This window comes from Amborella trichopoda, chromosome 2 (assembly GCF_054954075.1).
Source record: "Amborella trichopoda isolate Santa Cruz 75 chromosome 2, AtrichopodaSantaCruz75HAP2 v2.0, whole genome shotgun sequence".
NCBI classification, from domain to species: Eukaryota; Viridiplantae; Streptophyta; class Magnoliopsida; order Amborellales; family Amborellaceae; genus Amborella; species Amborella trichopoda.
The window spans coordinates 8,592,052-8,618,926 of NC_142337.1; the positions used below are offsets into that span (position 1 = coordinate 8,592,052).

General features: G+C 36.9%; 2 protein-coding genes and 1 pseudogene across 6 annotated transcripts; 2 read left to right on the top strand and 1 right to left on the bottom strand.

Annotated features, from left to right (window-relative positions):
• The first annotated feature begins 5,605 nt into the window (after nucleotides 1-5,605).
• On the top strand, nucleotides 5,606-13,876 carry LOC18443263 (Molybdenum cofactor sulfurase family protein). The gene is made up of 8 exons (XM_006853455.4): nucleotides 5,606-5,804; nucleotides 6,734-6,883; nucleotides 9,155-9,331; nucleotides 11,495-11,583; nucleotides 11,662-11,726; nucleotides 11,900-12,002; nucleotides 13,383-13,493; nucleotides 13,579-13,876. The coding sequence occupies exons 1-8, from the start codon at nucleotides 5,699-5,701 to the stop codon at nucleotides 13,705-13,707; spliced, it is 930 nt and encodes a 309-aa protein (XP_006853517.1). The 5' UTR covers nucleotides 5,606-5,698; the 3' UTR covers nucleotides 13,708-13,876.
• A 2,417-nt stretch (nucleotides 13,877-16,293) lies between these two features.
• LOC105421343 (pentatricopeptide repeat-containing protein At3g62890 pseudogene) lies at nucleotides 16,294-18,119 on the top strand (annotated as a pseudogene). The gene has a single exon (XR_016049057.1). The product of XR_016049057.1 is annotated as a pentatricopeptide repeat-containing protein At3g62890 pseudogene (transcript).
• LOC18443265 (bet1-like SNARE 1-1) lies at nucleotides 18,015-26,875 on the bottom strand. Of its 4 annotated transcripts, none has more exons than XM_006853457.4 (6): nucleotides 26,783-26,875; nucleotides 26,592-26,654; nucleotides 22,990-23,140; nucleotides 18,809-18,865; nucleotides 18,644-18,703; nucleotides 18,015-18,295 (listed from the first exon to the last, which is right to left on the bottom strand). In XM_006853457.4, exons 2-6 carry the CDS (start codon nucleotides 26,603-26,605, stop codon nucleotides 18,206-18,208), a joined length of 372 nt encoding a protein of 123 aa, XP_006853519.1. In that variant the 5' UTR covers nucleotides 26,606-26,654; nucleotides 26,783-26,875; the 3' UTR covers nucleotides 18,015-18,205. The 4 variants fall into 4 exon arrangements, with proteins under 4 accessions (XP_006853519.1, XP_020528461.1, XP_088713955.1 ...); XM_020672802.2 differs by having other exon boundaries at nucleotides 26,577-26,654; nucleotides 26,783-26,843; XM_088857829.1 differs by lacking the exon at nucleotides 26,783-26,875 and having other exon boundaries at nucleotides 26,592-26,699.

Here is a 26,875-nt window from a genome sequence, read left to right on the forward strand (position 1 = left end):
TATCTAATTTTCATACTTGCCTCACATTAAAAGTAGCTCTCAGGTCTACTACAAAACTACCATCTAGAATTAACATATCTACTTATATCACTTTTATTTCTTCTTCAACTCCACTGCATATGTTAAAAGCAATATCTCTTCAAATACCCATTCTTTCTGCAAAAGAAGCAATTTTTTTCCTTACAGTTATTTTGTTTCTGAATCTGAGGAGTAGTCCCTTTTGATTGATAATTTGCATATGTCCCATAGCCTTTATTTTTTGATGCTCTAAAGACTGCCGGAGCTGGTCTCTGCAAAATGGGCAACTTCTAGGTTACTTTGATTTAATTTTTCTTCTTCTTGAATACATATAATTTGAACATCATTTAAATTCCTTTCTTTTTGAGTACTATAAGCAAGCTTGAACTGATCATAGTACGCAGGCAAAGAGTGGAGAATAAATTGCATCAGAAAACCCTCTGAGATGCCCATATCCATTTACATAATATGGTTCCTGATAGAGCTATGACCATCATACCTCATGGACAATAGCTTTGTCATAAGGGTATTCTCCAGGGCTTTAGCGGGACCTACAAATTGTTCATATACATTGCTCATGAAACTATTAGCATTATCCTCATCAGGAATAGCACCTCATATAGTCTTACCGATATACCCCTCATAATCATGAGGCTCATCCATTTAGACTTTTCCTATTTCACATATTTAGCTTCCTGTTCATTCGTGCTCTCATTGTTGGGCTTGGGAGGTTCATCTTCACGTAAGGCTAAATCAATATCCAAAATGCCTAAAGTGATCTCAATCTTTTGCTTTCAATAAGAGAAATTAGATCCATTTAGAGTTTCAATCCCTGCTAAGTATCCAGTAAGTGCAGAGAGATTTAGAACTGTTATGATTTTAAAAACAATTATGCTCACAAAATTGATTTTACTCATAAAACTAAGTAATTAACATTTCATGGACTGTGGGTCAAGGGAAACACTGAGTCGGTTTGATAAAGTAAGTGTGGTCTGAAGTCCACAGTTGAAGGTGGAGTGCCTCAATGTTTATTGATTTAATTCCTAGACCATATGGATCTTTTTCCTAACTAATGAATTTAATTATGCTTTTTTTATATCATATATTATTTTATAATTATTATTTGAATTTTTATAAATCTATGGATATTTTATTTATCAAATTTGGATTTATGAAATCAGAGATATTGATTTTACAGTAATTTAAATATTCAAATAAATTCTAAATTTTTTTATTAAAATTTAAAATATTTAAATTTATATGGGAGCCCATTATGCACATGGGCCTACCATGGTTTAATTGGTGGGGCCCATGAGATTCCCTAATGGGTAGCACGTCCCACCCTTTTGAAAGCTTTCTAATTTGCATTATCTTGAGATAAAAGATACTTTTGACATGGGAGGCTAGTTTCTATATATTTTGGAACGAAATTAGCTTGAGGAAGGTTTGAATGGATTTTTGGAGAGCATGAGAAGACTTGTGCATTATTTTGGAATGCACAATATTTTATTTAGAATTATTTTATTTAATTTCTATTGATGGAAAAATAGTTTAGGAAAGGGGGATAACAGTTCTAGCACTTTCCATAATATTGATGGCTCATCTATGGAATAAATGGCTCAAATCTCTTACCCCACAAGTCATTTAAGATCAATGATTCATGTTCAATCTCACAAAAAGGAGCAAGCCATGGAAAGCCCTAAAAACCCTTTTTTTTACCTCCGGCAAAAAATACTTGATAAGTCATAGTACCTTATTTACATTGATTAAAAAAGAAGACTCCAGTTAAACCCGAAAGAAGTGAGATATGGAATGGAAAAAGAAATTTCCATAAAGGGAAATACAAGGATGTATGAATTGACTTACAAGAGGAGCCCATGATTTGGAAGGCAGATCAAATGAGTCACTATGTCATTCTAAAAATCCTAGTAAGAAGGATTTGTCAAAGATTAGGAGCCATGAAGATCACTAGAACCCCCATCCAAAAGGTGCAGGAGGCTTGATTAGGGTTTCTAAGGATTTTAGGTTTAAAGGGGGTTTTGGTAAATGCCATGCACCAAGTCGCAGTTTAATCGGTTAGTGCTTGATGATTTGTAAAATTTGGCTTCTGATTTCGATCATTAATTTGCATCGATATCGGGGAAGACGGAACTGGATTTGGCCGTTGATATGTTTTGTACCTCTTCTCTTTTAAATTAGGAGTTGGCCGTTTGCGCAAGAAAAAAGACAGTTATTTCATCGTAAAGGGGTAAGCTTTACCAAGATGAAAAGGATATACGGTCAGGATTCTATCCCAGCTTATTCTCTTGTACCATTTTCTCTTTCAATGGAGAATTGTTGGTTATGGTTCCAAACGAAAAAAGAAGGGAAGATTCCATCCTATCTTGTTTCATCTACTTTTTTATTTAAAAAGTGTTGAGAGTCATTGGAATCAGATGCCATGGGAAGGAAAATTTAGCGGTCCCAAGCACTGATTTACTCATCAAATTCCATAAAGGTCAGAAAAAAGAGAAACGACAAAAGTGAAAAAGTAGCAATGGTTGATATTCTTTGCTCAATAGCATTCATTGAGTAGATCTACAAACATTTGAAAATCTTGAAAATAAATAGATAAAAGATACACCATTTTCACAACTTAAAACTTTTTTTTTTCACATCCATGGATCTTGATCTCAAGATCGAAGTGATCAAATGGAGGATCAACCCAATTTGAAATGGATGATTAAGATGTATCATATTGTACACGGCATGGTTGTATCACAATGATCAAAAGAAAAAAAATCTATTACCGATAGATATTATACTCCAAAAAGAGTATACTGTCTATTTACTCCATCGGGTAAAACCCCATGTAAGATTAATTATACAGGCCTTAAGTTTTGGGATGTAACCTCTTCAAGTTATAGATTAACCTAAATTAAAACAAAATAGAAAATCGTAATTTCAAAAGGGATAGTGACCATGTACAAAAGATAAGTGGTCTTTTTGTAGACAATCCCTTTTGAACTAGTAGTGGTTTTCTAATGTGTCAATAGAAATAAAAGGCACAACTTGCTGCTCAGGTATGGAGGATGCTACCGCTACGACTTCAGTCCTTTTGCCAAAAGGCAAATACTTACTTTAAAAAAATAAAAAAAAAGATAAAAATTATTGCATCTTTGTTCACACAAAATGCAAAACTCCTCAATTATCCAACGTCAGCAGTGAGTAGAATGTGCCGCTCAACCTGCTGTTCTTCACAAAAAGCAAAAGAACTGCCAGGTTATTTGTAGGAAGACCAATTGCTAAAAGCGAGAAATACAATGAGGTTGTGGTACCCAAGTCAGGAAATAACAAAATATTTAAGGTAATCGTAAGTCAACAGTGACTCGGTTTTAATCTAAAACATCGGAGCCAAAAAGTAATGGGTAAAAATTAGGATTTTCAAAGATAGGCATCTAAAATATCATGAATATTTCGGTTCGACTTAAAAAATAATGTGAAATAACTCAATTGGGTTAACAATAAGCAAATAATAATAATTTGTTGACATAAAATAGTTACAATTTGCATCTATATAATAAAGTTATTGAGTAATAGTTTTATTTCATGACTTTATAGCATTAGGGTTGCAAATTATTTATCCAAAATTTCTATAGACTTGCTTTCTTTCCTGTCATTAGACGAAACATGTAAGGAAAAAGTTTATACAAGGTTGCAACCTTTCTTTTGAGTAAGTAAAAAAAGAAGATGAGTCGGTGGGGATTTGAGACCCTATCTTTTGGTGAGAATGGAATCAGAGACTTCATCATAAGGCTCATTGCTACTATCGCTAAGGCTACAACCCATAAAATATAGAATTTAAGATGAACTTCAAAAATCAATCGGAAAAGGTTGTTTTAATGTTCAAAAACCCTCTAATGGATCATCTCGATATCGAGATATGAATATGAGAAAAAAAAAAAAAAAAAGTTTGGAGTCCCAAAGTCCGAAAAATAGTGTATCATGCAACATATTATCTAGACCGTTCATTTTCCAGATTTTCATTTGTGTATAGATCTACTTGATTTTAATTATTTTTTTAGTTTATAATTTTATAATTAGATATAAAAATAGATTTTCAGATAATCCAAAAAGAATTTTACACCGAAATTGTATGTTATGATAAATTTTAGAGGTGCGCCTAAATTGGATTGTTTAAGGTTGCAACCTTATAACAACCACACTCAACATATAATGATCTTATTAGGAGTACACTACGAAGCAACAACGCTAATGCTTAAGGGACACGGTTTCTATGAATCCATGTAGGAATGAGTCACCTCTAAAAAATATATTTTTTAGATGGATTTTTGGACAAAATTTTTAATTACATGTAATCTATAATATGGAAATCATGAATATGAAAAATAAATAAAATTTGAAAATTAAAAATTATAATTCTATTAAAAAAACATTTGAACCATTAATTTCAATTATTTTTAAATGGATCACTTATTTGCATCCATCGTTAAGATAGACGTTTTATACCTTGATGACCGCATATGCAGAAATGCAGTTCACACCGCTTGAAACAATTTTTCATGGTTAAGATAGGAAAATTATACAATAAAACCATTAGTCAAAATGACGCATGGCCATTGGATGAGAAATTGGACGGCTGGAGGTATCCCCTTGACCAAGCACAAATTTCCAAAGAAACTCAAACTTTATGACGCACTCCAAATCGTATGATTTCGCATTTCATGAGTAGTGGTTATAATATACACCGCCACGTACAAGGAAGTAAACAGGTTCATAATATGCACCGCCACGTTGTGAAAAGAATAACCCGAATTATATGTTTGTTGTTATAAATAAGAACTAGGTATAGGATTACAACTAACAAAAATCCAAACATATAAAATAGTAGTCCATCTAAAATATTTTGTTATAAACCCAGAAATTAATCAAAAACATATAACGAAGGAAAAGTAACATAAGACTTACCTGTACAGTTGTACCACGCAACGTCTTTAAGCGAATGTAAGTAGGGGTAGCAATGGGTCAGGTATGAGCTAGATGTGGATCAGACCCGAATGCATTTGGATCAAGGCTTTAAACTTGGACCCGATCCATTATGTTCAAAAGTTGGACCCATTCCAGTGCCTCATCGTTTCTCATGTCTTAGTCTATCCCATCGTATCCCGAGTCTAGTTAGGTCCATTGCCACCCACTATAAAAAAAAAAAGTTTTTGTCATTTTTTTAATATCATATACCCATATTATTGACAAGAATGCCACAATCACTTATCATTAGATTTCAAGTCATTTGATTTATCGTTTAATAGCTAAATATGATCACGAATTTTTATTGTATACGTTCCTTAATACATATAAATAAATATGGCTTGAAGTATGGGTGGTATCCAACCGAACCTAGACCTTGGCCCAAACCCGAATAATATTTAGGTCAAAGTTTTAGATCCAGACCCGACCCGACCCGCGGGTCGAGGACCCATACCCGGAACCGTCTATTTGTGCGCAAATCTGAAGTCCTCATGGCAGAGAGAGAATTCGCGGGAAGAATATCTTTTGTATAAGAGCCAAGCTCACCACCTGTTGCTTCACTTTTAGAGAGGGAGACTGACTCTGTTGAGAGAGTTTGCTAGAGAGAGAAACTGTGCGCGTAGAGAGAGAAAGTTAGCACGCAGCTGCTTCCATGGTGGTCTTGGGTGCAGCAGACGCCAGAATCAGTGAGATCTTCGTTTATCCCATTAAGTCATGCCGAGGCATTTCCCTGCCTCAATGCTCCATCACCCCCACAGGTCTTTCTCTCTCGATCTTTTATTGACTCAGAGAGCCTTCATATCTTATAAATTACACGGTTTCCTAAATTTTCTTAATTTTTTAATTCTATTTCATTGAGGAATGGTGAAATACTAGCATCTCCAACCAGAACTATGGTGTTCATGTCAATTCAAAATTTTCAAGTACAATATTCGCATAATTTGAACTTTGAAGTTCTCTGTAACTGTTTCTGCAACTGAATACCGATGCTTTGGAGGTGGGATTCCTTTGTTTTCTCTTTCTTGTTGAGTTTCACTTCCTTGGCTGTAGTTTCAAGTTATTCTTCAATTGTTTGATTGTTTCCTGTTCCTCTAGATCATAAAACGTTTTAAATTTTAGGAGAAACAGATATGGTCCTCTGGTCTGCCTTTCCGAAAATAATTTCGTGATATTTCAATGAAAGCTTGCATGTCAGCCATTCATTTTTCATGAAATCCGCATCGTTGTTGCTGTAAAAATCAGCTTCGAACTCATCTTTTCGGTGCATTTCTTTGCTTGACCTTAACAAAAGGTTTTACAGGGGAATCAGAATAACTTTTGTGAAATCGGGGATTACACAGTCCTTTCATCTTTTGCACAGTAGACGGCACAAGCAATTGGAATTCTGCACTTCATTTTGTTCTAAGTTTGATATTTTATAGCACTGTATTGGTTTATATATGCAGTTAGTACTAAACGCTATCATAGTATTATAGGAGATGTATTAGGCTGATACAACTGTGTAGATTCAACCATCACAAGCCTTAGATCATCCATAGATGCACTGCTTGTTCAATAAAATGATTTAAACTTAAAATTGAATGTGGGCAACGATTAAAAATTGATTGATTGCAGGTACAAATGACAAAGGGTAATATGTCTCTATTAATCTAATTTCTTTTCTCCTTTTCTTGTTATTCCGTGGTAGGGTTTCGTTGGGACAGGCAATGGATGGTTGTAAACTCAAAAGGCCGAGCATACACGCAAAGAGTTGAGCCGAAGCTTGCATTAGTTGAGGTTGATTTGCCAAAAGAGGCATTTACCGAGGACTGGAATCCCACGGATGAATCCTATTTAGGTGAAGCATTCTGGCTGTAATAAATTTTGCACTAAGGATTTCCTTGACAAGATATGTTTTTGTATACTGATTAGCAGATCACTTTTTTTTAAAAATGTTGTATCATCATGAATTTTTAGCACATTAGATCTGTATATGTTATAGATCTTCACCTACAGGCTTTTTGACTTGAGTGTTTTTATATAATGGGAAACGACATAGCATCTCTCTCTTTCACACACACACACACATGGATTTTCTCTTCCCAATAATGTAATTAAAGGCAACATTTTCTCTGGATTCTCTTATTGGCTAATTCAGAGTAATGATTATAAATCAATTGTATATGGATATGATAAATTTGTTCAGAAAAAATGGAAATGAATTATCTAATAATTCACTGGATGTCTGTAAACGATAAAAATTTCTAATACATGTTAGGTCCTCTGGTTTCTATGGTTGTTGACTCTGAACAATATCCTCTTTTTGGGTAAATCTCCGGACAATATCCTTATGATAACCTCAATCCCACAATTTGATGCAATGTGTCAAGAGCCAGCAAGTTTCGGCTTTTATTTTAGGTGCTATTGAAGATTTTCCATTCCACGTCCATAAATTGTGGTTGTGCATGTGCATGTTTATCGTAATCAACCATGCATTTCTAATGGAGGTGACTATCACAACCTGTACATTACCGGTTTGCACCATTATTTAGTGCTAAGGGCACACCATCAACCTGTATAGGCCCAAGGGATTGTTTTCATTCTTTGATGTGTATAAAACATAAAGGACCTCAGGGTTTTCATCCATCTTGATGGGTTCTTGTTTTATGCTCCACTTGTACTAGTTTTTGGAATCATTACACAAGGTACCTCAAGAATGTAACAATTCAGCCAAGGTCACTTCCATTATTTCAATCTTTTCCACAAATGTTTCACAAGCATCAAATTCCAGCACATCTAACATATTCAAAAGAAGGGCATTCTTGTTTTAGTTCCCTGATCACTGGTAAATGAGACATGGCATATTTAGATCACCAAACATTGCATATAGAGGAGTGGGGAGATTAGCAACCTATTTATTGAAGAAAGGCTGCGAGGTGATTGCCTAGGCCTTTGAGTTTTTCCAAATAAAGATAATGGGTTGAGACCCCAGTTATCATGCTTTAGAACTCCACTGATGGTGTATAGTGCATCTCATGCCTGTTTGATGGAGGAGAGATCTAAGACTTAAATAAGCAAGCTAGGAGAGGATGCCATTTATTCAACCAACTAGGAGTTCGTCAACCTTGTTCATTCTTTTGGACTTGAAAATTAGCTTGTTCTTTTTGGTACCTTCCACTCTATTGTTAACAAATTTGGAAGCGGTTTGTAGAAAGGTCATGATAATTTATAACTTCAGCAAGCCTTGTGATGGATGTAAGGGCAGTTTTTTCTACTAACAAGGAGCTGATCATGTTTGTACGTGCTTCAAAAGTTACACTGAGAATCAAGTTTGACTTCTTTTTGATGCCTTCCTCTTCATTATCAGAAAGGAATATGGGAGGTCGTGTGGAAATCCATTGAGCTAATACTGATTACAAGGAATAGTCTGTCCCTGAGAAGAAGGTTGTTAGCACCTTTCAAGCTTCGCCATGACAAGGTTTAGGGAACATTTAACGGCATGACAGGCATTATTATGCTGAACGTTTTATGATGTTTTTCACTAATATATTATACTAATAGATTTAAGAATGGATATAGGGGGATAGAAAATCAGTGATTTACTAAGGCACTGAAAATTGTCACAGTATTCTAAACTCCAACATCTTTAGTATAGGGATATTTTTTACCTCGAACCATCACCAAAGAACAAGCAAGGGGTTATTCATTTTAAAATTTTAGTTTATCAATTAAATGCTTTAAAAACTATCTATTTCATTAATAGATTAATTAATTAAATGCAATAAAATATTAATTTAATGAATTTTCTCTAAAAAACTATTTAAGGATTTTCCAAGTTACCAAAAAATAGGTAATTTCTTCTTTAGTTATAAGCATAGAATTCTTTTATTACCTCGGATCCGCACATGCTTGATTATCTGTAATTTCAGCCTCCAAGAGTTTCTGAAGTTTGATAGGCGGCGGTTCACTTTATTTTATCAGAGCAGTGTCTATGACATACAAGCATGGTCTTCTGACAACCATATATCTTTTGCTTGTTTTGTTATTTCATAAGTTCTTCAATATTTCACTTTTTTTGCTTGGACTCTTCCATTTTATTTGTGCTGATTGATACACGTTTTTTTTGTAGTATTGAAGGCTCCTGGGATGGAAACACTAAAGGTTTCTTTGAATAAAAATTGTAAAAAAATTGATGGTGTCTCCATATGGGAGTGGTCTGGCCCTGGCTTGGATGAAGGACCTGAAGCCTCAAATTGGTTTTCCAAGTACCTCGAGAAACCAAGTCAGTTAGTGCGGTTTAACACAGGCAAGGGCTCCTTACACATTGTTGTTGAAAAGTAACATTTCATTAACCTGATTTTATGTTTTCCTTTGTGCTACGGTATGCGTATTTTGCTATTTTATAGTAACTATTCTCAATTTTTCTATTTAATTACCGTGGATCAGATGTAATTATGATATGAACGTGGATTGATTTCTCTTTACTCCAAGGCATCAGAAGCATGCATTTTTGTAAGCATTTAATAGTTCTGTATATGGTAAATTGTAGTATGGTCATATGACCGTAGAAATATGACCATAGTAAGTTTATGGTCATTTCTGTCATCACTGTCCAATCAATGGATGGACAGTAATGGGGAAAGATTAGGATCCACCAGTGCATAACTAAAGTAGTGCATCCTACTCTCTTTCCATTAACATGCATTGATTGGATAATTGAATAATTCTAGATACTTATGATGATGCATTTTAAATGCATATATTTGCTGTAACTTTTCCTTCGTATATGTGTGTCTGCATGCATCTCCACACACACACACAGACACACACAGATATATATAGAGAGAGAGATTTGACCTCTTGTGATGAAGGTACCATTATAGACAACACCCCAAAACCAAGTCGCAAACAAACATTTATATTCTGGAATCTAGTTTCCGTATATTTATATAAGATAAGAAATTGCGTTATCTTGTGTAATGTCATAACATAAAGTATACAGCACAAAAATGGTATACGGGGCATCCACTGCTCGTTCCTGATGATTGGATGTGTAGATTTACCATTCCCAGGTAATTATATTTAATTAGAAGAACTATTGTTAGTATTCACCATCTGCCATCAGGCACAAACTGCGGATTTTCCTTTGGTGTACCGGGCACCACATGCCATTAGTGTATGATCTACTTTCTCATCTAACCATAAGGGATCACTATATAACCAATGAAAGCAAGGTCAGAAGGTCACACAAATAAGATCTCGCTTGCGAAGAAATGCAGTCAGTACATGATTCAATCTGGAAATAGTAGGATTGTATATCCAGAGAGACATGGCATTCATGGTGCAACCTTCTTGTTGTAGATGTCTTTTAATGCTTCAGTCAATGATAACTTGGAGTTGAATAGATGTTATATTTTTCTTATTAAATACTGGAAGCAAGTACAGAAGGGAAAGTGCCGACAAAAGTTGTGTGTGTGTTGTAAGCAAACTTTTCTATGCGAACCGACTTTAGCATATTTCCTTGCCAATTTAATTGTATGTTAGAGATGAAACTTCAAACAAGAACCTTTCTTGTGATTTCTTATGATGAACAAGAACAAAATTAAAGCTCTTCTCTATCCCTACATGGTTCAAGTTAAAGTGTGATTGTTCTTGAGCTTTGGACACCCCCATAAGTTTACAATGCTTTACTGAATCAACAACAATATCGAAATTTGGCTCTTGATCATTTTGTCTTTGTAATCTATAAAAGTAATTGGGACACATAAAATGAGAACCGAAATGGAATTTACCTTGGTCAAACTTTTCTCTTGGAACTCAGGATTTTCTTTATCTTCTTGTACTCTCTTCCTCATGAAGCAATTTCATAAAAAACTTATCGAAAGCACTGCATGTTCCAAACTTAAAATTTATGGCGTTTGACAATAAACTGTCCTTTGGTCCTATTACATGCTAGTGTATCTGTTCTAATTTTTAATCTATGCAGATTGGATGTTATTCTGAATGAGGATGTTCCAAGTATGGAAGTCCTTTCGGGAATTTATATTGATGTGCTCAAGCTGATAGAATTCTTCTATGCTTAAGAGAGTAATGAAGAAAAATGTGTTGTGTTTTTTTTAAGGGATGTATTTCATCTGCACATTTGATTTTCTCTTCTTCTTTTTTTCCAAAAATTTGCTTAATATTGTCCTTCAATAGGAGCAATATGATTGGAACTTTCACCTTAGATGGTATTTAGCTAATGATAACTCTGGGCTCTCACGGATGTGCACACTTATGTGAGTGTAATAGGGGGAACAGAGAACCAGAAATCAATATGCAACGTATTACTTTTATCTTTGAGAATCACAAAACTTATTGTAATCGCTCTGGAATGGTATACAATTGGAGGTTTCAGAACTTCTGTTTATTTTGAATTTGGAAACATCATTCACTGATACAGGGTGTTCGTACATTTTTACCATTGCAGAACTGGGGACAAGGTACGTGGATCACAATTATGCCCACGGCTATAAGACCATGTTTTCTGATGGTTACCCATTCATGCTGATCTCTCAGGTCAAGTAAAGAAATATTGAATGATTTCTTGAAGTAGACCCAAGTCCTCAATTGAGTTTATCTGTTCTATTGACTCAGGCTTCACTTGATGCTTTAAACAAAATTCTTGATGTGCCTTTACCGATCAACCGATTCAGGCCGAAGTAGGTTTTCTGTTTCACATTTTTTAGCTTTTTCCTTCGGGAGAGGTGAAGATACTGTTCATTTTATCACTTCAAATGCATGTTTCTGTTATATAAGTGATTGTTGGTTTTTTTTTATTTTTTTGTGGTTGTACATAGAATAATATATCTTTTTCTTTATTTGAGTGATGCAGTATCCTTGTTGAGGGATGTGAACCATTTTCAGAGGATCTCTGGAAAGTATTGAAAATCAGCAAACTGATGTTCAATGGGGTGAAATTATGCTCACGTTGCAAGGTGAAGAGGTTAAATTTTATTGTATTGGCTCGTGCCCACATAAACACTTGTATATGCAATCTCAATTAATATAATGGATAGATATTTGCTTGCATATCGCATATCTTCTTCCTTACCTAATACAGCTTGAAAACTTCAAAGAAAATTAATGCATTAGGAATTATGATGTTAACTTGCTAATCATAGAAATAGTCCACATCTGAAAGCATTTTGATCTTTCTATATACAATTTGTTCTCTTGCCTTACAGTGAGGGATTAGTTGCATTTTCTGTTTTACATTGTTGTCCAAACTTCTAAGAGGCATGTGAGTTACTTGGTCCTGATCGGAAGGCATCCAAGATGTTATCTAGCAGGTATTAGGGTTGGAACATGATAACCCGTGGAGCCTATTGGATTTTCTTTGTTTTTCTTTCTTAATGAGTATTCATGGATCAGAATAAGGGTAAGTTGCACCTAAGGTGCAAACCAACGTATAGGCAGACAAGTCCCAAATAAGACTTGAACCAAAGGAATGTTACTAGTTTTACATGTTCTATCCTTCAATACTTTTTTAATAGAAGTCGATTTCTTATAATTGGATCTGTCAAGTTCTTTCTCTACTCCCTTTCCCTTAACCTGGCTCTATGAACCCCACTCACTGTCTTTGTTTTTGTGACTGTGATATGACTCTACATTTTGTGCTTCAGAATTAAATGACGATATTAGCTCATGCTTTTGAACTAGGTTCGACCCTTGGATTCTTCCTTGTGTTATTGGCAGAAGCTGAATTGTTGCTCATGTCTCCTTTCCTATTTCAGATTGTTATTCACGTGATACCTTTCCTCTGATCCTTGGTTCTATGAACTTTTTGTTCCACTGTAGTCCTCTTTCTTCTTTTTTTCCTTTTTTTTTTTGGTAAATTCATTGTACTATTGACTTTGTGTCATCAGATCAAATGCCCACATTGCTCATTCCCTTATTAAAAACTCTAGTTTACAAAAATCCCAAGGCTCTCCCCCTCATTAAAAGCTCTAGTTCATAAAAATCCCAGACCTCTCTCTCTCTTCATGGCTACGTTATTCTATACTTATAAGCAGCTTGTGTTTATATTTCCCTTATAATTTAAACCTTAAATGGTAATGTACAAGCCTGGTCTTATGATAGAAGGATCTTACAAGGAATAATGCTGTCTTCATGTGAAAAGGCATTGTTTAGGAAAACCCCAATTGGGCTACATCTTTCATGAACTCATTTGATATACATATTCCTTTATAGAAATATTTTTTTTGCTGGAATAATTGCTACTGTCTGAGAATTCTTAGCTTTTATGGAGTTAGAATGCACTTTTGGGAACTCCATTAAAGCCAGGGAGCTGAACCATGGATGTGCAAACTCTCCAGGTGCCCACAATCAATCAAGATACTGGAATTGTGAGTAATGAACCAACTGCTACTCTGAAAAAGTTCCGCTCTGACCAGGCCTTGCGCCCCACCAAGAGATCACAGGGGAAGGTGAGGAAGAACTTGAAAACAGAACAACCAATTAGCTATTTACTATACTATGACTGATATCACCAGTAACAACCGTATTTTGCAGGTTTACTTTGGGCAGAATCTAGTCTGCAACGAATCCATAAGCCCTTCAGGAGGAGGTAAAGTTGTTAGGGTTGGTGACCCTGTCTATGTTGTTCAAAAGCATGCTTCTCCAGCTGATGCAGCAGCATGAGACTCTCAGAGAACGCTCAACTTGAACCAAATATGGTTTGGAAGTATAGTTTACTGCCAACCCTTGTACTAGGAGTGATTACTATTGTATCTGATAAATGTAGACAAAATAAAAACAAGAAAACACGTATCTTGATAGATAAATAAAGGTTTACCTTTCTAAAATAAAATACTAAGACCACTATGCATGCTCAGAGGCAATTGTAAAATTATTTTCACTCATCAGTATGTTGGTCTCAATATAGTGCATCAATTGGGAATGGGAGCTTACAAGGAATCAAACCACACTGGTATCCTTTATGGGATCCAAAATGAGTAGTTTGCTCCTGTCAAATTCGATTGCTAATGCATGGTTGTGTTAAGCAAATTTTCTATGTGACCAGATATTTACATTGCCTTTAGGATCTCAATATTATCTTGTCAAATTGAAACTACACCAAGAGAATGCCTAGACCTTACATGCACAAAAAGGTATATTTTTACTGCACATAATAATCTAGCTTGTTTGATTAGGACAAGCACAGTTACTGGTGGGGGGCATAGATTTGGCAATGTTGCACCTTTTCTGATGATTTTGATTCAGCAGTGGCATGGGTAAAGTGATTGAAAGCATGCATTTGGATTGAACTCCTCTCAATCTCCTTGATGAAAAATCTTCTAAATGTCTTGATTACAAGGGTTTTGATGGCAGGATTTTGCTATCATCATTTTACAGCTCCCTTTTCTAACCATTTTTTTGATCCCAAATCATGTCAGTTGTTTGCTATGAAAGTTCCCCAATCTCTACAAAGCTGCTTAGTTTCAAGGGACAATCTCAAAAGTCCTACTTCAATCCTTCTACTTGTATAACATTCGCCATTAGAGGATGCTTTAAAAGCATGAGTTTGAAATTTTTTTAAAGAACCGTGCTTGTGAGAGTTTACTATTGCAGTATATAGGAGTCAGGTGTCCCATAACAGGATTTGATGGTCCTTTTGATAACTGGAATCAGTTAGAAATGAACCTGCCGAGGGAAGCGAGCATCAATTAGAGTTTCTTTATCTTCCTTGGAAACCAATATTTGGTCGACAGAGAAAATACAATAGACATGAAAATGGAAGTCATTTATAGAAGGATTTCTGGATGGCTTTACTATGGAGAGAGAGAGAGAGAGAGAGAGAGAGAGAGAGACTTTTTATGCCACAGCACAGTGTCAAGTTGTGAATGAGGCACGTTTGAGGGTGGTAACCTTGATTCAAGCTTGGCCTTGTGAAGAAAAGAAAATGAATACAAGCCTTAGGGCAGGTTTTCACTTGAACTTAGCATCATCATCATCATTGAAGTCTTTCTCAGCTATTTGGAGTCGGCTGCATGAATCTTCATCTTGTCATTTTGCTTTATCAAAGATCATACCAGTGAGGTTATAAGTTTTCATATTTTTCCTCATTACTTCTAATCATGCCTTATTGTACCGATTTTTTTTTTTTTTTTAACCTTCTACTTGAATTAGCTCGCACCTCTTAACAAGTGAGTTATGTAGTAGTACTAAACAATGTTGACATATACCTTTTATTTGTGAGCCTAAAGAGATTGACTGATTGGACATGATTTATTTGTCAAATTGGAGAGAACAATTTCGGTGCAAAGTGAATATCACAACTGATCAGGACAGTTACATTGCCAATCTATGAGGTTCAACAATTTTACTTTGTAATACAATTTTACTTTGTATTATTTATTTTTTTTAAGTTTTTTATGTTGTTGCACAAAAATAGCATGCCCAAGTTGTAAACGCTAGGGGTTCTGTCTGCCAACAACGACCGACAGGTCTGCCATAGGTACAAAAGTTTCTTAGACATTTCTAAACCGAAGGTTTGGTTCCCAATTCCACTTCCGCCTCCAAAAAACCAACTCCTACTTTATTTGAAAAAAAAAACGAACTCTTAATTTATTTGAAAAAACGGGTAGGGCTGTCTTCCCCACTGAATTACCCAAAAAAAAAAAAAAATTAAACCTGAACCCAAAAATTTTAGGGCGTGTTTGATTGGTGAAAGTGGCCACCTCTTCTACCAACTTTGGTAGCCACAGCTTGAATGAGGTTAGTACGGAAGTTATAGCTTACCCATTTCAATGCATTTTTATGCTGTTTAGGAAGCCGCGGCTTTTAAAACGGCATACCACCTCCCATTAACAAAACACTGGAAGTGATATAGTATCTGAAAGCAGCAGCTTCTGGACGCCATGCATTCTAGTCATTGAACGCTCGCTTGTTGGGTTCACTTCCTTCCGTTATGTAAACAAAGCGAGAATTATTCTTCCCTCCCTTGGAACATCTCCAAAGCCAACATTGCAACTTATTCTTCCCCATTTATCCCCAACAGCACCAGCTTCTAAAATAGGACCACGACACCCCACAATCTTTTTTCCATTTTAATCCCCTAACTTTAAAGTTCAAACAGTCCTATGATAAGTCTTACCCAAATCTTAGGTAGGAAGTCTATAGGCCACAAAAACCCAACCTGGTAAAATAGATGGTGAGCACCAAACAACGCTAAGCTCTACATCTACTTCCAAGATCTGAATTTAAGAAGCTGACCACAGACAGACCATGCTTCAACCACTGGGCACACATGGCTCCAGTCAACCCGCACCCGAAGAAGCCCTGCGCATATATGCCCTCATGCACCGCCAGGGCACCATGCCTGACAGCTTCACTTCCCTCCACGCGATCAAGGCGTGCACCTCTCTCTCTCTCGTGCCTGTTGGGCGCCAAATCCACGCCCACCTTCTCACTCTTGGCCTCCATACCCACGTATACGTCGCCACTTGCCTCCTCCACCTCTATGGAGCTTCCAACCTCTTCCAAGAAGCTCTACGTTTATTTGACGAACTACCACACAAAAACACGGTCACTTGGAACACCATGATCTCTGCTTGTGCAAAATCGCATGCTCCCCACCAAGCAAGGGCCCTCTTTGATTTGATGCCTCATAAAAACCTCGTCTCTTGGTCAGCTGTGATCTCTGCTTATACACAGAGCGGCCACCCGAAACAAGCGGTACGGCTCTTCAGAGAGATGCAACTATCTGGGTTGAAGCCGGATGAGGTAAGCATGGTTAATGTGCTTACCGCATGCACACATTTGGGTGCACTAGCTTTAGGAAGATGGGTGCATGCCTTATCCAGAAGGATTGGCTTTGATCCTCCTATTGTAGCCTTGGGGACAGCTCTAGTTGACATGTATGCCAAGTGTGGATGCTTGAGTTCGGCTCTCCAAGTGTTTGAGAGGATGCCCCGAAGAAACGTGCTCACATGGAGCGCGATGATATGTGGCCAAGCCATGCATGGGCTCGGCAAAGAAGCCCTTGATTTGTTTGAGAAAATGAAAGCAATGACATGCTTGATACCCAATGAAATCACCTTTACAGGGGTGTTGAGTGCATGTAGTCATGCAGGGTTGGTGAACGAAGGTTTAAGTCACTTTCGCAGTATGGAAGAAGAATATTGTTTGAAGCCCTGGATCCAACACTATGGTTGCATGGTTGATCTCTTAGGCCGAGCAGGCCTATTGGAGGAGGCCTATGAGCTTGTAAAAACCATGAGGATTTCACCTAATGTCATAGTGTGGGGGGCTCTTCTTGCTGCTTGTAAAACCCATAGAAATGTCAAGCTAGGAGAGAGGGTGATTGACCATATTCTTGAATCAAAGCCAAGCCACGAAGCAATGTATCCTCTAATATCTAATATTTATGCATCTGCTGGTAAGTGGGAGGAGGCCAAAAGGGTGAGAGATTTGATGGCAGATGGAAATATTAAGAAAATGCCAGGTTGTAGTTTGCTCGAAGTGGATAATGTAGTACATGAGTTTGTGGTTGGGGAAAAGTTGCACCCGCAAATCGAAGAAATCAAGAGCATGCTTGATGAGATGCACAAAGAGGTGAGGCGAAGTGGGCATAAACCTGATACATCACAAGTGTTGTATGATATAGATGAGGAGGAAAAGGAACATGCTGTTGGGTTGCATAGTGAGAAGCTCGCAATTGCTTTTGGGCTTCTTAGTTTGAGTCCAATGATCCCCATTCGAATTGTTAAGAACCTTCGCATGTGTGGAGACTGTCATGTGTTCATCAAATTAATTTCAGAGGCTTACAATCACGAAATTATAGTGAGGGATAGGAGGCGTTTCCACCACTTTAAGCAGGGATCATGTTCTTGTCAGGATTATTGGTGAATAATCAACTACGAGAATGTAAACAGTCAGGAAATTATGCAAAGAACTTACCCAGGAACTTTCCCAACATTAAAGAGGCCATAAAGCAGAAAATCAAGGGACAGAACTGGACTCTATAGGATGTGATTCTTCTAGGAGAATAAAATCTAGAGAAACAATGTAAACATCATACAAAAGGAATAACATTGTTCAGTATTTTTGCATGAACTGCTTGTTATAGATGTAACAGATCTTAAGTAATAGAGCAGTCAAGTCACCATTCATTCTGAACTTAACCATGGTCACTCCACTACTTGGTGAGGTAATAGATGAGTAAGAACAGTGCCACAAACGATGCCACCAATGTAGCCATTCTCCTGCTTGACTTAGTCTCAAATACCTGCAAATGTTGAAACTTCATTAACATTTCACAAATCTTACTTCGTAGAAAACATTTTCACTTATTCTGAAAGGGAAAGTCAACAATAAATTCAGCTCCAGTGGGCTATGAAAAAACCAGGTCTATAGGGGTAATCGGCACTCATTGAAATGATACATGGTGACAGTGTGGACCCATCAAAACAGGATCACCTGAATGGTAATCCTGCCCACATACTCTCTGTCACCATCACCATTTTGTCAATGGACAGAAAAGGTCGGATGGACCATGCTTTTCTGAAGTCCATGGAGTTGCAGTATACTTTCACAAAGTCAAAAGAGAGGATAAGAGGCAGCATTATTCATTTACCATCTTAAATCTATCCATAGTTCCAGATAAGACTCCTCGTGATGTGTCCATGTCATTCCCCTGTATTATATCGAAGAAAATGCAAAGCCGAAGTCTCATTTACAGCTTTTAGATCATCTGCCACAAAAAAAAAGGAAATCAATCTAGGACAACAAGCTTGCATACCATACGATCCAATGCACGATTATGACTTTCAACCTCCTCATGTATATCTCCTGTCAACTGTTCCAAAGAGGCAAGGTATCAATCAGAATCAGTCTAGTACGGACGGAACTGAAAGTGCAATCTCCATTTTAATTAAAGATGACAAGCATTTACCTAAAGATGGCACATAAGAATTATGAATATATAATATCTGTATAAGTCTAAGATGGTTATAGATAAGTTAATATGGTACTCTACTGCCGACAGCCTGTTGCCTTTTGGAAAGATAGCAAGGAACAATTATGTGCTCAGTAACAGTAGATTATCAATTGAGAAGACATAATCATATGTAACACTAAGAAAGATCACTAGTAAGGGAAAGCCCATCTTATCACAAGAAGAATAAATCCAAAGTTGACGTTTTCTAATGATGTAGTCATTGTACAGAAGAAATTACTTAAGCCTACTGTAAAAAGAGTTAGTCAATTAAAGAGACCCAGCTGCTGGTACAAAATATTTAAAGACAATCCATTAAACCCTACAATAATAGCTGTTAAAGTCAAATTGTATCATCAAAAGCTGCATTTGTAAGAGGAACTTCCAAAGTCTGTTGAGCGTCTAAAACCTGCCAGTAGATGCCCTCGAGTCCTACCCGAAGATGCCCTCTAATGGTTTATGAGCAGAGAGTGTGAGTTCAGTAGGATGGTCACATCCAAGGTTTTAAGAATTAAAATGTCGCTTTAGTGGTAAAGGCCACGATTTACCACTGTTCTTTGTACTCTCTACCACGTAACAAATGTGATATATGGACCATTACAATGGTCTATATAACATATAAGCAACAACTGTTATCACGGAAATTTTTTTAATCCTTGGATGCACTGCCATTGACAATGATAAAGCCCAGAGCCTGTTGCAGACCCCCTAGGAAGACTGTTCAGATCACGAAACAACTTAGGGCCAGTTTGGATGCATGATTTAAAATTATTTTCGTCCAAAACACTTACAACTTTCTTCGCCCTAAATTGAGAAATCTTGCCATTTGATTTTATGATTCTCAACGACTGTTTGGGTCTCCTCAAAATTTTCCTCACATCTCTTCCATGCTCACTCTTTCCTAGACCCTTCCATTCTCTCTCTCTCTCTTCAATCCTGTGAAGTAATGGAAACCCTTCCTTCTTGGTTTCTCTATCCCCAGAAAAAGAAGCTCCATCATTCTTGAAGGAAGAACTCACTCTCACACTCTCTCTGTAAACTCCAGAAGCAAAAACACTAGTTCTCTCGAATCAAACCTCGATGAATACCTCTGCAGGGTCATTGACTTCACGTCTCGCCTCCCTGAAGGTCCATGATGTAGATCAGCCAGGGCTTGAAGAAGAATAAGGAGCATGCTGAAGCTGATTTTGAGTTTTACAATAGAAAGAAAGGTGATTGGGTTTCAACAAAAGAGCATAGCGATGTGTAAGTAATGGCTCCGTCTGGGGTCATCCTCGTCCTCCCAACCTCCTGCCACTCTACGCGAACTACACCCACCTTCTGTGACCCCTAGCCCCTACCAAGATCTCCTATGATGCTGGTCCTTCCAAGGTCGCCCCTTCGCTTCCTCCATTAACCCATACATCCCTTCCATCTCCTGCCTCTACAGTCACTTCAGCCCAACCTCTTTCTTCATCTGTCCACTTAACCCTCGACCAGCATCCATCATGTCACCCTCTGTCCGTCTCTAACGCCCACCCTTATCCTTTCTCTCCAGCCAATTCGACAGTGGGGTCATTTATCTTAATGACCCCCAACCTCAGCCCTTGAATCACCCCCCCACCCCCCTTAAGACAAGATCTCTAGAAATGGTCAGGTCACGAAGAGATATCTACATTGAACAAAGGAATTTTTTTTTTGTCCTTCTTACTTTTGAACAAAGGCGAGTTACATTGGGTAAAGGACGATAACACTGATTTACTAACAAATAGTGACAAAACCTCGTAAAACTTCAATTTTAATAAATCAGGTCCTAGTACTAAAGAGCTACATGAAGAACATGCAGACCAATAGAATTTAGTCTGAAGTGCCTATAACCCACAACTACCAAGCCTAACTATAAGCAACCACATGCACAGCCTCAGAATTGCAACTCAATACAGTCCACAGAACCCTAAAATAAATTAGAGAGGCATCCTAAGTGCTCAAAGTAGGTCCTTGCATGTTGGGGCACACTTGGAATACTGGGCCCAACGTCTGTCATCAGGGATCTAGTATAGGGTAATACATGCATCAGAGGAAAGCTCACAACATGGAAAAGCCAACAAATGAAGTTGTTGCTAGACCAACAACAAAGCTGAATAACTGACAAAAAACGGCTCAATATAAGCATACAGATCATTTGGACACTCACATTTTGAAAGTCATAGGACTTGATGCCACTTTATCCACACAAATTTACTACAACAATCTTGCAACAAATCACATTAACAACCAGCAATGCATCAATTCTTTAAATAACACTTGTGGCCACTTAATGCAAAGGTAGTCACAGAAACAATCGCTGCGAACCTTGCAAGTGAAAAGCATGGTTGCTAACAAAGTACTTATGAGCCGCTGAATGGGTGATTAAGGTAAGCGAGGAATCACAAATACTATACACTATGGGATATCTATGTCATTAGTATATAAGATGTACCTGCATTCAATAAACCCTTTATTTTTATTTTTTTGAGACTGTTTATGTTTATATTGAGTATAAAGCAAATGTATAAAGCATATTACGTCTCGATAATTGAAACCATACAAATTTGAGAGTACAATCATGTAAATAGAGTCCAACTACTCATAAGGAAAATGCCTCTTGAAATGAAATTTCGTATTAAAAATAATAAAAAATATCATCCTCATCATCATCTGAGTCTTTTTCCAACTATATGGGGTCGACTACACAAATCCTAGTCTGCCACTCTGCTCTATCAAAAACTAAAGTAAAAAAATATAAAACTAAGACGCACAGATAAAGCAAGAGATACATGAAAGAGACTTTTAGAAAATCTAGGATATGGTCACAAGCATGAGTATCCTATCTGACTCGATGATGGATAAAGATAGTGCATGTAAATTCCAAATAGAAAAATACATTTGTTTTATGGCTCGTGATCATCTGCAATCACAATATAAGCCTATTCCACTTCTCAAACAAGACAGATGCTTGGAAAAAACATGAAACAACTAAGAGCCAACATCAATCCCTTTATTTAAGAACAGGCATCATTAACATTGTAGCGAATCTCAAAGTCTTTCCTTAAGCTATTTACTATTCCAAAAGAACCGAACATTCTAGTTTTCCTAAACCTATTTCTGAGTTCAAAATAAAGACTATGTTGTGCTTATAAAAAACTGAGGCTGATTGCATGAGAAGGAATGAAAAACATAGATTTCAAAAACATTAGATATGCAATATAATATAAGGCATTAAAGTATCTACTCCAAAAGCCAATATTCAAACCACAATTTAACGGATTCATAATTTTGAAAACAAGATTCCAATACTGGAGTAAAATATATGTCATACAATGCAGAAATAAAGCAAATCACAGAGAGGAGGTGGGTAACTATTTGGGGTTTGGCATGAGGTTGATTTGTAACCTGTAGAACTAGTACATCAAGGGTAGTCCAATAGTTCTAACTAAATTAGACAGTCCTTCTGAGCTATTGAGAGGTATTTTTCACTAAATGATTCATGACTGTCTAGGCCTTCTATTCTTCAAAATGCGAACTGGAAGAGAAGCACAGTAATATCCAAAGAGAAGAAATGTATACATCTAACTGTGATGCAAACACTTGTATTCACTCCCTTGGCACTCTTTGCATACATATTTGTCATAGTAATTCTCCATGAAGTGATGGACTACACGCCTGATACAAAAAAATAAAATAAATTGATGGTCAAATCGAACAAGATTGCTTCCAAAAGTACGTAAACAGGTTGTATGCCTACACAACCAGACACGGGTATATAGTTGTGTGACTGAATTAAAGTGTGTGCACACTAATTTCATCTTCAAAACCTTCTCAATTTCACAGAAACCCTGGCCATAATCATGAAAAAGAAACTAATGACAATCAAAGGCTACAACATAAGTTCAGAAAATAGTTCAGAACACAGATAAATAGTAAAAGCATTACAAGAAAGGTGGAAAAATAATGCCAAAATAACTTACTCTCTTGAGAATATTAACTCTTTCTTGCAATCCATCCACTGCTCTATCATTATCAAGCTCAGCTATTTCATGAGATGAGTAAGAGGAGGCAGCCCTTATTCCTCCTTCTTCAATTCCATCAAATAGAGCATTCCTACTGCTCCGGTAGTCCCTAAACAGAACACAAAACATTTTCGTTACTTGAGCAACAGTCACTTGTGATTAAATTATTTGAACTTCAATCTAGTAGAAGTCACACAAGTACAACAGCTCTAAGAATAGACAAACACATTTCGACTAGCAAGAACCATGATGACAGCAGCAGAAGCAGAGTCTATAATCAAGGACTACATTCCATACTAATCATGTCAGCCAGAATGCCAATAGTACTTACCATTACATGAACAACTCCAAGATTCTCCATAACAGAATGGAGACTGCATAATAGGCACATAAGTCCTCAGAGATAGAATATGAGAACTCATAAATTGATGCTCTGTAGCTTCAGATTGATGTGGACAGTTGATAAGTCTTCTTAGTTCTTACAATTCCCTACCAGACAAAAGGATCACCTACCTAGGGGCAACCTCATGGGGAGAGATGCCATGTTCGACCTGCTGGATCACCAGGGAAGGATAGAACGGGAAGAGTCAACCGAAGGTTTCCCTTCTAGCTTGTATCCCCACCCCCTACTGAGAGTAAAACTTCTATTCCTGATAGAAGAGGACTAGAGATTGCTGAGTCAAGTGCTCCTCCGGAATGGCTGGTAATGCCACTTAGGGGCGCATAGACCGTCCACCTAGTGCTGCTATCCACTTCTACTAAGGCTGGGTTTAATAGGAGCAAGAGACTTGGTGGCAATCACCAGAATGAAATATCATCTAGTTTCATATAGTCCGAAAGATAAAAAAGTATCATAGGTGGTAGCCTTAAAACACCTATAGTGACCCGAATGACTGGCTATAGGTATATAGGGTACCGGGCTCCTTTATCAAGTGAAGCGAAACTAAGCTAAGCCAAAGCCTAACATCCCATCGCACCAAGGAGGGGAGCGCCCCCCTCCCAGTGACCCCCACCCGCTTGATGCTTTACCTCGCATGACCAGCCAACTCTACCTAGCAGATCAAGCCAATGCGAGAATAGTTCTTCTACCTTCCGAAACCTGAATCTTATATTGATGTGGACAGTTAATAAGTCTTCTTACAATTCCTAATGCTTGTGTTCACTTAGACCAGAGGTGCTCCAATTGTACTCAAGATAGAAGGACATAGGGGCTTATATCAAGATGCACAAGTAATTACTTGAAAGGTTCCATTTCTCCGCCAAATAGATTTCCCATCATACAGTTGGATACAATGACAACTTAAGGGAAATAGAATTTAAGAATCTAAAAAGGGATATGTTTAATGGATATCACAAAGAGCTTCCTCTACATGACCAAATGTAGGCCAAGGTACGAAAATGCAGTGTGTAATTTACGCTTTACAAAATCACCTTAGTACATAGAAGTTAAAAATAATACAAGAAACAAAGACTAAAACAACAGAAATTTGAGACAACGAAGGCAAAAAGGGAAGGAATACAACTCAGTGAGGTACCCAATGCAAAACAAGGATGAAATCCACAAAGGAAGTTTACATACTGGCACCATGCCGTATCTCTACACAATAGGAAGTTGAATATATAATAGATGGCGAAAATAGGAAACTAACCATTAAAAGTAGAGCATGGAGGAGCTAAGATTAACATCCATTATCAATATTTTCCTAAATTCCTACCTCATTTAAGACTCGGCAATCTATATTATGGCAGATACAGCCTTATCAATATAATCTTAAAGATAAATTTATCGTCTCTAACTCTCCATCCACAGTTTGAAATACGAAGAAACACAATCCTCTCATTTCTGAGGACCTGAACAATGGCAAGGACAGCAATACCTCTAGGCTTCTAATGTCCTATCCATCGTATGAAGGACAAAAAGCACTCAAAGCTCATACACTCCCCTCCAGAAACGTTAAATTCAACATAATTTCTAGACCCCTTTACCACATAGAATGATTGCAGATCTCATCACAGCTAAAGTTCTGAAAAACAATCAATCTCGTTCCTCAACCAAGTGTTGCAGTATACTAAAATTCGGCAGGTAACTAGTTGACCAACTTTCTTCCATCTGTAACAATTACTTATTAAGGATTATTCATGATTAGAAAAGTTATTTTTTTCAAATGTGCTTTCCCATTGTTTCATTGAGTCTGTCATGCATAAGATCAATCTAGTAGGCAGCATATGGCTTCCAAATAATTTCAACCATTCCACCAAAATCGCAATAATTGCATAGTTCTACAGTCATGGATCAAAGGAAATGGACATTTATCCCTAATAAACTATCAAGGTTTTACACATCCACTTCTTCCAGAATCATTATTTCAAAGCCTTTTATGCTGTCGGACTTAAAAATTTCAAGACCATAAATCTGGTCAAAAGCTGATGTAAACCAATTCAAGGCTGCTCTCAAGGCAAATAAAGGAAAAGATGACATATAAAATATGAGATCCATTATCTGGTATTATTTGTCCTAAAGCTCTATTATATTTGTCAAGCAATCAACTGCTTCAAGGGAGCTGCTTGCAATCATCTACGGCACAAGGGTAGTTTATATCTAGTATATTCACCAAAATTTCAAGATCCACATTTCAAAAGAATTATTTCACCCATTGCAATTTCAAATAATTAGGCAGTAATGCTTTGTTTCCACATCTACAGAATCTGCAGCTCCTCTTCCATTTAAAACAATAAACACATTTGACACTCATGTGGAAGGGATAGTTCTAGCCTTGTAGGCGTGCACATGCTGGTAATTATTTTCGCTAGTTCCAACTTCCAATGAATTTTTCCAACAGATGTACCCATGTCTGGAGGTACACAACCACAAAATCATCACTAAATGACCAGAGGAACAGAATGCATCGTATAATTCCGATACATAATTTTATACATAGCTGGATTACAAAGAGCGGAATGGCATGGAGTGAACACTTATACGTTTCACAATCAATCAAATTGGCATGAAATGGACACATCTGTCAAGTTAAGGAAATTATTTCACAGGAGCAAGATTTCCATGAAATATATCTGTTGATGCAAAATCCAAAGTGCATTAGATATACAATCCAGAATTCCCGTCTTATAAAGATAGCATCAACAAATTACGCAGAATAACTCATGGGAACAAGCATAAATAGCAGGGATTATTCTCAACTTAGGCTACAATACAGGAAAATTGAACAATATTATTAACAAAACCTAAACTCAAAAAGGAACAAATGCCATCTCATCTGTGAAAAAGAACTCATAGGGATCTAACCTCTTACAAGAATATCAACAAATTAAAACACACAAATGGAGAGAGATCACAAAGCAAAAGGCCCGTCACCAGTAACTAGTGATCTCTTCTCCTGAAACCTAAAATTCAAACGATCAATGAAAAGAGGAAAAAGAGAGGGAGAGCGCATGAATCCTACTTAAATTTCCAAAAAAAAAAAAACAAAACGGCAGAATTCAACTGCATATAAAGGTTTGGAAGAAGAGAAAGAAAAGGTAATTACGGTTTGGAAAGCAACCTTCTGGAATTCATTGTAGAGTTCTGGTATTGCTTTCTTCTGGTGTATCGGCCGTGTCAATCCCTGAAGCAGAAGACGATATTTTTAACTACTTTTCTTTAACTCCTTAAGTTTGCACCGACACTATTCCATACATATACTTTTCGCTTAAAATTTCCGTGGCTTTGCTAAATTAAGTTTAGAAGTATTACTTGCAAACACTTGTATTTCTTTCACGTACACAGAACAGGAAATGTAAGAGAAAATCTATAAACGCATAGAACAGGAAATGTAAGAGAAAATCT

Coding starts and splice junctions, on each gene's coding strand:
- LOC18443263 (XM_006853455.4), top strand. CDS start 5,699: ATGGTGGTCTTGGGTGCAGCAGACGCCAGAATCAGTGAGATCTTCGTT. Junction 5,805..6,733: donor ATGCTCCATCACCCCCACAG/GTCTTTCTCTCT, acceptor ATTCCGTGGTAG/GGTTTCGTTGGGACAGGCAA. Junction 9,332..11,494: donor GTTAGTGCGGTTTAACACAG/GCAAGGGCTCCT, acceptor TTACCATTGCAG/AACTGGGGACAAGGTACGTG.
- LOC18443265 (XM_020672802.2), bottom strand. CDS start 26,605: ATGAATTCCAGAAGGTTGCTTTCCAAACC. Junction 18,866..22,989: donor GAGTTAATATTCTCAAGAGA/GTAAGTTATTTT, acceptor TCTTTGGAACAG/TTGACAGGAGATATACATGA. Junction 18,704..18,808: donor ATCGTGCATTGGATCGTATG/GTATGCAAGCTT, acceptor GATATAATACAG/GGGAATGACATGGACACATC.